This window comes from Lonchura striata, unplaced genomic scaffold (genome assembly GCF_046129695.1).
Source record: "Lonchura striata isolate bLonStr1 unplaced genomic scaffold, bLonStr1.mat Scaffold_92, whole genome shotgun sequence".
Lineage (NCBI taxonomy): Eukaryota > Metazoa > Chordata > Aves > Passeriformes > Estrildidae > Lonchura > Lonchura striata.
In genome coordinates, this window is record NW_027461191.1 from 942,315 (window position 1) to 954,956 (window position 12,642).

Consider the following 12,642-nt stretch of genomic DNA (forward strand, 5'->3'; position numbering starts at 1 on the left):
TCCCTTGAAGGCCTTTTAATAAATACCTGCTTTATTCCTTTAACACTGCCTAGCTCTGTTCTAGGCAGCCTCTCAAGGCATCACCACCAAACCAAGGGATCACGGACCAGGTCTGGCTGGCTGGGCCGCCTGGGGAGCACCTGACCACCTTGGCATGTCGGGCTGCTTCTCACCTGCCCTGAAGCCCTGGGGCTCTGGGCTTTCCTTCCTATGGGAGAGAACTCTCCTTCTCCTCCATGGGCCATGGCCAAAACTGGGATTCCTCCTCCAAAACTCTGTACATCCAAGGATTGCTCCCAAGTGAAAGCTGCCACGACAAACAGGTCTGGCTGCCCTTGGCCTCTTGGGAGCTGCCTCTAATCTGCTTTAGAAACGCTGGGACTTGGTGCTTTCCTTCCAATGAAAAGACTTGTCCTTCTTCTCAAGGTGACTGTGTTCAAAATTGAGATTCCTCCTCCCAAATTCTGTGTATGCAAGGATTCTTCCATGACAAAAGCTGCCATGAAGAACAGGTCTGGATGTCTCAGCCTCCCAGAAGCCACCTCTTTCTTCTTCTGCCTTTGAAACATTTTGGCTCTGTGCTTTCCTTCCTATGGAAAAACCTGTACTTCTCCAGGTGTCCATATCTGAAACTGGGATCCCACCTCTAAAATTCCCTACATCCAAGGGTTGCTCCCAGCCAAAATCTTCCAGAACTGACAACTCTGGCCAGCCTTGGCCTCTGGTGGCTGCCCCTGCCATACTGGGGCTCGGTTCTTTCCTTCCCATGGAGATCCCTGTGACACTGTGGGCACCTCATGGAACCAAGGGGATCATTGTGGCACCACTGGAGCCCATGGAACCAAGGGGCCATGGTGACACCGCGGGGCTTCATGGACCCAGAGACCATTATGACTCTGTGGGGCCTGATGGAACCATGAAGACCATTCTGACCCTTCAGGGCCTGGTGTCACCAAGGGGGCATTGTGACAGCTCAGGGCCTCCTGGAAGCAAGGGATCATTGGGACATTGTGGGGCCCAATGGAACTGAGGGAACATGGACCAGGTCTGGCTGGCTTGGCCTGCCAGGGGCCACCTGACAGGTCTGGCTGATGTTGGAATGTCAAGGGCTGCCTGTCATCAGCTCCTGGAGCACTGGGGCTCTGTGCTCTTCTTTGTATGGGAAAGAACCGTCTGTCTTTTCAGATGCCCATTGCCAAAACTGACAGTCTGCCTAAAAAATTTCCTATATTCAAGGGTATCTCTAAGAACAAAATCTGGCAGCTCTGGATGGCCTTGTCCTTAGGTGGTCACTTCTCATTTGCCCCTAAAACAGTGGGACTCTGTTTCTTCATTCCTATGGAAAAAAACTGGTCCTCATGACCAGGAACCATGGCCAAAATTAGAATTGGCCATCAAGCCCAGCCGGAGTCAAATAGCCATCTGTAGACCCAGGGGGAGATATTGACTCTGCCATTGCTGCCATCCTCCCTCCAGTGAGAGAAAAGGACACAGGGCAGGAACACAGAGGAGCAACATGAACACACCGAGGTCAGGGAAGAGGAAGTTGAGTCCCAGATGGGAGGGATGAGGAGATGCCTTGATCTTGGGGCTGAAATCCTCTGGTAAAGCTATGGAGAAGGATGTCATGGATACATCAGACTCTCTTTTTCCCTATAAAACATTGAAAACTATGGGGAGATGACTTGTTCAGCAAAGACCTCCATGCTAAAGTAAGCAAATGTTGAAGTAGCTGTGATCCCATGAGAAGTCTGAACATTGAAAGAGAGAAGAGTTATGAGACCCTGTGCCCTCAGGGAGAGAAGAAGACCTCTGTTCCCAGAGATGAAGATGATTTCAGAAATAGATGAAGAGATCCTTTGCCCTTAAACAGCTCATCTTGAAACTAATACCCCATAAGTTGTCATGGCCGCTAAACACAGCTGTGGGAAAAGCTGTGAAAACATGGGAGTGACCTCACAATTGAAGATTTTTCCAGGCAGTGGTTATTCATGGAAATGAAAAGCCATGAGATAACTGTTTTCTTGTGGACAATTCTCCATAACATTAACAAGAGGTACTTCTCTCCTGATGTGAACTGAAGAAACATTAAAATATTCTAGAGGTGGTAAACTGACTGAAAATTTCAGGTTTTGTCTCTACATTGTCAGGTTGTATGGAGAGAGGATGTGTTCTGAAAGTTTTGTTCATATTCTTATAACTCTTTCATTTAGTTACTGCTAATAAACTTTTCTTTACACTCTTTTAAAGTTTTGAGCCCACTTTGCCTTTCTCCTAATCCTATCTCGCAGCAGGAAATGAGTAAGTATATTCTAGTGTGTGCACTGGTAATTAGCCAGCACTGAACCCACCACACTAATTGATGCGTTGACTGAGAAATATCAAATAGGCAAACGAAAACTACCATAGAAATCTTCCTGATGAACTGCCGCAGACAAGAGGGAAATCGAGGCACAGCCATGGTTTGTCAGGACTTGCTTGATCCTAATGAGCCCCATGGTGCATTTGGACCTGAGTCCTGGAACCTCAGGGCCTGAGAGGAGATTGCACAAACCCTTCCAGGAGGCAAAAGTCAGAAAAAAACCCCAAAGTTTCTCGAGGTCTTAATGGGACCCACTGAGGTCCATCCCCAACACAGGCTCCTCATGGATGCCTAGGAGGAGAGTATTGGAGGCCAGGATGGCACAAAAACCTCTCAGAGACTCCAAATGGCACAAAAACCTCTCAGTTTTGGAAGAAGAATTCAAAGAACCTCGCAAAATTTGAGTATCTCAGAGTATTAATGAACCCCACTGAGTGTCAGTACAAAGCTCTCAAGGGACACATTAAAGCAGATAATTGGGGCAATGATTGCACAAGCCTCTCACAGAGTCTGTAACAAAAGTGAAACACCAATTACCTTAAAAAACTGAAGTACCTTGAAGCATTAATGAGCCCCACTGAGTGTTGTTACTGACAAAGACTCTGCAGGGACTAATTAAAGCAGTTAATTGGAGGCCAGGATTGCACAAAGCTCTAAGAGATTCCAAGGCAAAAGCAAAAGCCAGAGTCCTTTGAAAAACCTGCAGTCCCTGGCAGCATGAAGGAGCCCCCAGGGCCATTCCTGACCAAGGCTCCCCAGGGACTCCTTCCAGCAGATCCTTGAGGCCACTGAGATGTGGGCTAGGGGGGGATGCTGAGGGCAGGACCAGGGGCTGACAGTGCCCAGCCTGGCTGGGGCTGTGCCAGGAGGCCCCAGGGCCTCAGGACAAGGTGTCTCCTCACAGCCCTTGGTGGCACAGACCCTGCTGTGCCCCAGGGCACCAAGACTTGGCTTCTCTTTGTCCCCACCTGGCATCAGTGCCTCCAGCTCTCTGCTCTGCCTGGGGCCTGGGGACACTTTGTCAGTCGTGTCCCTCAGTGGGACCCATTAAAAGTCCAAGAAACTTTGGAGTTGGATTATGACTTGGAGTTCTGCAGAGGTTTCTGCAGCTCCCTCCCAGGGCCTGATGTTCAGGGCTAAGCACAAAGCCCCAGAGGTTCATTAAAGTCCTTGTGCTGTGTCTGTGCTGCTGAGCTGGGTCAGGGTCCTGGCACAGAGGGTGATGCTGGTAACCAAGCAGAGCTTCAAAAGCACATTGCTCTTGCTGAGCAGCTCTTCTCCCAGCCCAGCAGGGCTGGGGCACTGCCTGCAGCCAGCGCGGGCACAGCACAGAGGCACAGAGAGCTTCAATCAGTCAGGGCTGGGAAGGGGCTGAGAAGTGCCTGGGGCAGAATCACTGCCAGCCCTTGGCACAGGAACCTCTGGCTGCAGGACAATGCAGCTGCAGCTCCTGGAGAGATCTCCTAAAGCTGGAACATGCCAATGCCCACAGACCCTGTGAGTGCATTCTCTGCTCATCTCCTGTGCAGAGCAGCCAGGGGTGCCCAGGGCTGTCCTGCAGAGCAGGGTCCTGCAGCCCAGGACGCTGTGCTGGGCCAGGGACTCTGCTGCCTGTCAGGGACAGCTCTCAGCTGGCTGAGGAAGCTGCTCCCAGTGCTGAGGGAAAAGATCTGGGGGGAAGGATACAGCTCATAATGATTGGAAGTGTTCTCCTTGTGTGGTGAAGATGCTGCATTGTTCAGGACTGCTCCCAGCACAACAATTAACTGCAGAATATTTCCCAGCAGATTATACAGGGAGCACAGCAAGGCATGGGCTGCATAAAAGGGAAAATCCTGGTTTTTTTAATGTACTGCTCTGTGTTGCCTGGAATGGAAATTTCCCATACATATTAATCTCTCACTTCATGTTAAGAAAAATAAACAAGCTTTTCCTGAGATCTGAATAAACCAGGTAGTGACAGAAATCAGGACAGGGTCCCTTAGAGGCAGCATCAGTGCCACTTTTCCAGCCTCCTCAGGATTTCTCTGATGTTGTCATCAGAGACTGGAGAGAAAGAGCTGGCCCTGGGCAGTGCCAGTTCTGGGAGGTGTTTGCAGGGCAGAGCTGAGCCCCCAGGGCTGGACTGGGCTCTGGCAGCTCTGGCCAGGCCCATCCCTGGGCACAGGGACAGCTCCAGGACACAGAGCCCTGGGCAGGCAGTGGGGAAAAAAATGCCCCCAGGCTGTGCTGGGATATTTAAAGACCTTTCCACACCTAACTACTCCATGATTACTTTTCTTACAGGTCCTCATGCCAAGACACCACAGATGTCCAACAGCAGCTCCATCAGCCACTTCCTCCTGCTGGCACTGGCAGACACGCGGCAGCTGCAGCTCCTGCACTTCTGCCTCTTCCTGGGCATCTCCCTGGCTGCCCTCCTGGGCAACGGCCTCATCATCAGCGCCGTAGCCTGCGGCCACCACCTGCACACACCCATGTTCTTCTTCCTGCTCAACCTGGCCCTCAGCAACCTGGGCTCCATCTGCACCACTGTCCCCAAAGCCATGCACAATTCCCTCTGGAACACCAGGAACATCTCCTACACAGGATGTGCTGCTCAGCTCTTTTTCCTTCTGTTCTTCCTTGGAACAGAGCTTTCCCTCCTGACCATCATGTGCTATGACCGCTACGTGTCCATCTGCAAACCCCTGCACTACGGGACCCTCCTGGGCAGCAGAGCTTGTGCCCACATGGCAGCAGCTGCCTGGGCCAGTGCCTTTCTCAATGCTCTCATGCACACAGCCAATACATTTTCCCTACCCCTGTGCCATGGCAATGTCCTGGGCCAGTTCTTCTGTGAAATTCCACAGATCCTCAAGCTCTCCTGCTCCAAGTTTTATCTCAGGGAACTTGGGCTTCTTGTGGTTACTGGTAGTTTATCATTGTGTTGTTCTGTGTTCATTATTTTCTCCTATGTGCAAATCTTCAGGGCTGTGCTGAGGATCCCCTCTGAGCAGGGACGGCACAAAGCCTTTTCTACCTGCCTCCCTCACCTGGCCGTGGTCTCTCTGTTTGTCAGCACTGGTGTATTTGCCTACCTGCAGCCCCCCTTAAAGTCCTCCCCATCCCTGGATCTGTCCCTGTCAGTTCTGTACTCAGTGGTGCCTCCAGCCCTGAACCCCCTCATCTACAGCCTGAGTAACCAGGAGCTCAAGGCTGTAGTGAGGAGACTGATGACTGGATGGTTTCAGAAACATTAAATAGCTGGCCAATTTCTGCAAATCACTTGTAATAAAAGTAATCTTTGATACTAATTGTTGGTTTCATTATAGAGGTGCTTTTTTACTTTGTTTTAGGTTTTTGAGATTGCCCACAAAAAAGTATCATTGTTTGTGCCATTTCTCATTTTGTTACTTCCACCTTCCCTGTGCCCACAAACTGTGTCAATGAGGGGTTGAACTCTTGGTGGATTTAAGGAACTAAATTATCTCCCAGCACAGTTTTCTGCAGAGATGCCCTTTTGCTGCATTCTCTGGAGCTGCAGCAGCAATGTCTGTGTGCAGAGCTGGGGCAGATCAGTGCTGGCACAGCAGCTCTGCTCCTGCTGGCCACATCATTCCTGATCCAGGCCAGGAGCCATTGGCCTTCTTGGCCACCTGGGCACACTGCTGGCTCATGTCCAGCCTGCTGTCCATCAGTCCCTGCAGGTCCCTTTCTGCCTGGCTGCTGTCCAGCCCCTCTGTCCCCAGCCTGTAGCGCTGCAGGGGTTGTTGTGGTCAAAGTGCAGGACCCAGCACTGGGACTTGTTAAACCTCACCTTGTTGGATTTGGGCCCTGGATCCAGACTACCCTGGACTCTCTGCAGAGCCCTCCTACCCTCCAGCAGATCCACACTCCTATCCAGCTTGGTGTCATCTGCAAAGATGTCCTTGGTTCCAAGGGGTCCCTCAGCGTCAAAATGTCCCTTTGGTTACACCAGGCCCTGCACTGTCACACTGGTCTCCTTGGTTCCATGGGGCCGCAAAATGTGACAATGGATTCCTTGGTTCCATGGGTCTCCACAGTGTCACAATGTTCTTGTTGGTGCCGCAGTTTCACAGTGGCCCCTTGGTTCCATGGGGCCCCATGGTGTCACAAAGGCCCCATGGTCACATGAGGTCCCACACTGTCACAATGCTCTCTGTGGTTCCACAAGTCCCCTCAGTGTCACAATGGACTCCTTGTTTCCACGAGGCCACACAGTGTCACAACGGCCTTCCAGATTCCCTGAGGCCCCAGAGTGTCACAGTGGCCCCTTGGTTACACAAGGTCCTGCAGTGTCACAATGTCCCCTTGGTCCCATGAGGCCCCGCAGTGTCAGAAGGGCCCCTTGGTTCCCCTGGGCCCTGGACTCTCCCAATGCTCTCCTTGGTTTGGCAGTGTCACAGTGGTGAAACCCCTCGGTCACACGAGGCCCCGCAGTGTCACCATGACCTCTGTGGTTCCACCAGGACCCAGTGTCACGGGGACTCCCTGGTTCCATTTGGCCCCAGAGCACCACAATGGAGCCCTGGTTCTATGAGGCTGCACAGTGTCACCATGGTCCTCTTAGTTCCACGAGGCCCTGCAGGGTCAAAATGGCCCCAGAGTGTCCCAATCATCACAGAATGACAGAATCAAATAGGCTGGAAAAGACCTTTGGGATCATCAAGTCCAGGCAATGTCCTAATACCGCCTTGTCACTCAGACCATGCCACTGAGTGCCACTGGAGAGGGACAGTGACTCTGCCACCTCCCCCCTGGCCTGCCCATTCCAATGCTCACTCACCCTTTCTGTGAAGAACTTCTTCCTCTTGTCCAGCCTAAACCTCCCCTGGCGCAGCTGAAGGCTGTGTCTTCTTGTCCTGCCCTCCAGCAGATCCACACTCACACCCAGCTTGGTGTCACCTGCAAATTTGGGGATGGTGAGCTCGATCCCCTCCCCCAGATCATCAGCGAAGATGTTAGACAGGACTGGGCCCAACACAGATCCCTGGGGACAGCGCCAGGGACTGGACACCAGCTGGGTGCAGCACCATCCCCACCCCTCTCTGGGCCCAGCCTCCAGCCAGCTCTTCCATCTCCCAGCCAGGAGGGAACCTGCCCAAGCCGTGGGCTGCAGCTTTTCCAGGGAATGCTGTCAGAGACAGTGTCCAAGGCTCTGCTGAAGTCCAGATGGACACATCCACAGCCTTTCCCACACCCACAGGTGCGTTACCTGGTTATAAAAGGAGATCAGGTTGCTCAGGCAGGACTTGCCCCTCTTAAATCCACGCTGGCTGGCTCTGACCCCTCGGCCATCCTGTGGGTGCCCTGTGGTGGCTCTCAAGGTGATCTGTTCCATAACCTTGCCAGGCACCGAGGTCAGGCTGACAGGCCTGGAGCTCCCCAGATCCTCCTTCCAGCCCTTCTTGGGGATGGGCTCCCACTGGCACCTCCAGTGCTCTGGGACCTCCCTGGTGAGCCAGGACTGATGGTAAATGATGGAAAGCAGCTTGGGGAGCTCATCCACCAGCTCCCTCATCCCCCTAGGATGGATCCCATCCCATCCACCTGTGAGCATCTGAGTGGCTCAGTAGGTCAGCAGCTGCTTTCTCCTGGATTACAGGGGCCTGTCCTGCTCCCTGTGTCCATCTACTAGCTCAGGAGAAAGCTTGTCCTGAGGACAACCTCTCCATAAAATGAAAATTGAGACATACAAGTTATTAAGTAGTTTGGCCTTTTCCTTTTCTTTAGTTACTCTAATCTCCACTTCATCCAATAAAGAGTAGAATTCCCCTTATACCACGTTTTGCTATTAACTTATTCATAGACAACTTTTTTATTATTTTTCACAGAAGTGGCCAGGTTAATCTCTAATTGAGATTTCACCTCTTTCCTTTTTTTTTTCCTACATTACCTAACAACATCCTTAAACGCTTGCTAAGTTGCCTGACCTTCTGCCCAAAGTTGATGCACCCTCTTCTTTCCCCTAAGTTCCCACAAAAGCTCCATGGGCAGCCAGGACAGTCATTTTCCTCACCAGCTCATCTTTTGCCACACTGGGATGGGCTGCTCCTTCCCCCTTAAGATAGTCTTGAACTATGTCCATCCTTCCTGGACTCCTTTGTTTTTAAGGGCTGTTTCCCATTAAAAAATCAGTACCTGGAATTGTTTGAGTTGTATTGCCCCCACTCCAGGATGAGCATCCTGATACAAGAACTTAATTGTGTTTATATCTATCACAGAACCATGTTTGTCTAAAATTAATTTTAGTATGGAAATCACTTGTGGATGCTGGACTCATTAGACACTTCTGGGATGTTGCACATAGCTCAGGGAAGAGCGTGATTGTTATTAAATTGTGTCCTGTTCATCCATGGTCTGTTGGCCATGAAGAGAAACTTTCTGTGCCTCTGAGCCTCACCAGTACCTGTTCAGGCATCTTGAACAAATGTTTATGAGCTTTTGTAAATGAATTCCTGAAGTGAAGAGCTCAAGAAAGAAGAGGCATCTGGAGCAGTAAAAATCATCAGCAACCCCCAAGTGACTGAGGATCCATCCCCATCAGGGCAGCAATGAGCAGAAATGGGCACAGCTTTGTGGCTGCCCCAGCTCTGGGATGGGCCCTGGGCCTGGAGCAGGAGCAGCTCTGGAGGGCCCCAAGGCCGGGGCTCTTGTGCTGGCCTGGGCAGATGGGATGGCAGGAGGGGCTGCAGAGCTCTCAGCACCTCAGGCAGAGGGGAGCAGGGCAGCCAGGGAGCTCCTTTGGCCTTGGCCAAGCCCCTTCCCCCATGGTGGGGCTGAGTCCTGGCTGAGCTGCAGCTGCTGCTGTGCCCTTGGCAGGGGCTGAGGCCGTGGGGCAGTGCCCAGAGCAGCCTGGGCTGAGCAGAGCTGTGGGGCCAGAGCCGGCTGGGCTCTGCTGGGGAGAGGCCCTTGGTGCTGCCCAGAGCTCAGGGCAGCTGGCAGAGCTGGCAGGGAGCTGGGCTGGGCTGGGAGAGCCTGGCACAGAAACCATCAGTGTCCAGCTCAGCCTGGCTGAGCGGGCAGGGGCAGGACTCAGCCCAGGCCTTGTGGGGCAGGGCCAGCGCCTGGGCAGGCATTGAAAACAGGCAAGAGCCCCAGAGAGGAGGCTGCTCTGTGCCCTTGGGGCACGGACAGAGCAGGGAGGGGCCCAGGACATTTGTCAGCGCCAGCCTCTGTCTGTGCCAGCCCTGGGCAGCCCTGGCTGCTGAGCCCAGCTCTGCCCTGGGCTGAGTTTGGCTGTGGCCCAGCTCCATCCTCCTGCGGGGCTCAGGGCCTGTTCCCGGCCATGGCCAGCCCTGGCCGCCTCTCTGCTGGCCCCGAGGCCGGCAGAGCCCGGGCAGGGCTGTCTGTGCAGCCCCACAGGTGCCACGGGCTCGGCAGGAGCTGGCAGAGGCTGCCCAGCAGGGAGGCCATGGGGCACAGAGCCCCAAGGCTGCCCAGGGCCCCACGGCACAGGGGCCGTTCCCAGCCGCAATGCTCCTGTCCTGGGCTGGGCTGCACAGGGGCTGTGGCACCATGGCTGGGCCAGCACAGGGCCACCGAGGGGCCACGCAGCCGCTGCCGGGGCTGGCAGCAAGGCCGGGCACAGACAAGGAATTGCTGAGCATGGCCTGTGCTGGCCAGGGCTGCCTGTGCCCAAGGCAGAGCTCAGCTGCCCTTGGGGGCTGCAGGAACACTCAGGAGCCCAAAGAGCCTCCATGGCTGTGCTGGAGACCAAGGCTGGAGCAGGGAAATGCAGGGCTGCTGTGCCATGGGGAGGGCATGGAATTCCAGCACACACCTCAGCTCTCTGATGGTCCCGGCACCGTGCTGGGCCCTGTTCCAGACTGGAGCAGAGCAGATGTTGATGGCACAGGAGCCCTGCGGGGCTGGCAGGGACCTGCAGCTTGCAAGGTGCTCTGCTCTCCCTCAGCTCCTCTCTGAGAGATCCAGTCCCAGCTTGGCACCTCAGGGCACAAGTGGCACTGCCTGTTCATGGGCACACAGCTGATGTCTGCCTGGAAAGGGGCCCAGGTGTTAATACTCATACATTTCATGTTATGGAATCAAATTTTTATTATCTGGGTTACTTCAGTACTTTTAAGAAATGGCAAAGTTTTCCCACCTGGAACAGGAATTTCCTAGAAGTGTAGTGTTGGCAGGAGGAGAAATACTGACATTGCCTTCTACTTGTGTCACCAATATTCAGTTTATTATTTCCTCTCCCTCTTCCTTCAGGCGTTTCCAGCTCTCCTGTTTAAATGGCCATGTCTAAGGTCATCACTAGTCCAACTGGATTTATGTCCTTCCTGCTGCTCCCAGATTTCCTTCACCAGATGGTTTCTGGTCATTAAAGTGCCTCTCAACTGACTGGCTTCATGCTTTGAGCTTCCAGAAGTTGCCCAGTCTTTCAGAGGTTAATATAAATACCATATCAGTCAACATCCTTATTGTGCTTATATATATCAAAGAACTACCTTTTCTTATGTCTTTATCTGAAGCTGTTCCTGTACAGAAATGCCTTGGGTGTGGGGGACATGTCAGATGCTGCAGGGACATCCCAGAGAGATGAGGGAAGAGCTGTGATGGTTATTAAACTGTTCAAATGTTCAACTTGTGTTTGTTGGCAAGAAACCTTTCTGTGCCTCCGAGTGTCACCAGTCCCTGAGCCCAAAGGACACAAACCTGATGAGTTGTGGTTCCCACTACCGGGGCACTTGTGTTGGAGGGTGCCGTGGGAGACAAGACTCATGCTATCATGATCATCAAGTCTCAGTTTATTGTGACAGATTACACAGTTTATATATGTTCATTAATTAGCTCATACATATTGCAAAAGCCAAGCTCATGATTGGTTGCTATGTGACTTGTACTGTTATTTTAAAAGTATCTTTGTGTTTGATACTTGCCTGTCCAGCTGGCCTTGCAGTTAGAAGGGCTTAGCACTTCTTTGTTCTTCTCTATCTATTTCTACATACCAAGCAGTTTCAATATCCTGCTTTCTGCACACCATCTGCTCTTCAGGGTCATGCAAACCTTGCAGCAGTCACGTAGCCCACCCTACTTGGATTAATTTTACAGCATCATGTCCCCTGTTGTACAACCATTCCTCTGCCAACCTCTCTTCAGACAAGGACAAGGAGGATGATGAGGATGAGGAGGAGGAGGACAACGAGGAGGAGGAGGAGGAGAAGAAGGATGAGGACGAGGATTAGGAGGAGAAGGATGAAGATAAGGAAAAGGATGAAGATGCAGAGGACAAGGAGGACGAGGAGGTCGAGGAGGAGGAGGAGGAGGAGGAGAAGGAGGACGACGAGGACGAGGAAGAGGACAAGGACGAGGACGAGGAGGAAGAGGACGAGGAGGAGGACGAGGAGGAGGACGAGGAGGATGACGAGGACGACGAGGAGGACGACGAGGAGGACGAGGAGGAGGACGACGAAGAAAAGGTGGAAGATGAGGAGGATGAATAGGAGGAGGAAGAGAGAGAACGAGGACAAGGAGGACGAGGAGGAGGAGGTCGAGGAGGAGGAGGAGGAGGAGGAGGACGACGACGAGGACGAGGACGAGGACGAGGACGAGGACGAGGACGAGGACGAGGACGAGGAAGACGAGTAGGAGTACGAGGAGGAGGACGAAGAGGACGACAAGGACAACGAGGAGAAGGACGAGGAGGAGGACGAGGAGGAGGACGAGGAGGACGACGACGAAGAAAAGGTGGAAGATGAGGAGGAGGAATAGGAGGAGGAAGAGAGAGAACGAGGACAAGGAGTATGATGATGAGGAGGAGGAGAACGAGGAGGAAGAGGAGAATGAGAATGAGGAAGAGGAGGAGGAGGAGAACAATGACAAGGAGGATGAGGAGGGGGAGGAGAAAGAGGGGGAGCAGGAGGAGGAAGAGGAGGAGGAGGAAGATGACAAGGACTAGGGCAAGCACAAGGAAGATGAGGAGGAGGAGGAGGAGGAGGAGAATGAGGATGAGGACGACAATGAGGAGGATGAGGAGGATAAGGATGCGGAGGATAAGGAGGAGGAGGATGAGGAGTAGGACAAGGATGAGGAAAAGGACGAGGAAGAGGAGGACAAGGAGGACGAGGAGGACGAAGAGGACAAGGAGGAGGAGGATGAGGAAGACGAGGAGGAAGAAGAGGAATAGGAGGATAAAGAGGATGAGAATGAGGATGTGGAGGAGGACAAGGAGGAGGAGGACGAGGAAGACGAGGAGGAGGAGGAGGAGGAGGACGATGAGGAGGACGAGGAGGACGAGGAGGAGGACGAGGAGGAAGATGAGGAGG

At 52.9% G+C, this 12,642-nt stretch overlaps 2 protein-coding genes across 2 annotated transcripts in view; both read left to right on the top strand.

The window, feature by feature from the left end:
* LOC144248839 (uncharacterized) overlaps positions 1–12,642 on the top strand; it is a 167,276-nt gene that overhangs the window by 116,496 nt on the left and 38,138 nt on the right. The gene's annotated exons all lie outside the window — the stretch shown is intronic.
* On the top strand, positions 4,672–5,604 carry LOC144248846 (olfactory receptor 14J1-like). The gene has a single exon (XM_077790826.1). It carries the CDS (start codon positions 4,672–4,674, stop codon positions 5,602–5,604), a length of 933 nt encoding a protein of 310 aa, XP_077646952.1.

Coding starts and splice junctions, on each gene's coding strand:
- LOC144248846 (XM_077790826.1), top strand. CDS start 4,672: ATGTCCAACAGCAGCTCCATCAGCCACTTCCTCCTGCTGGCACTGGCA.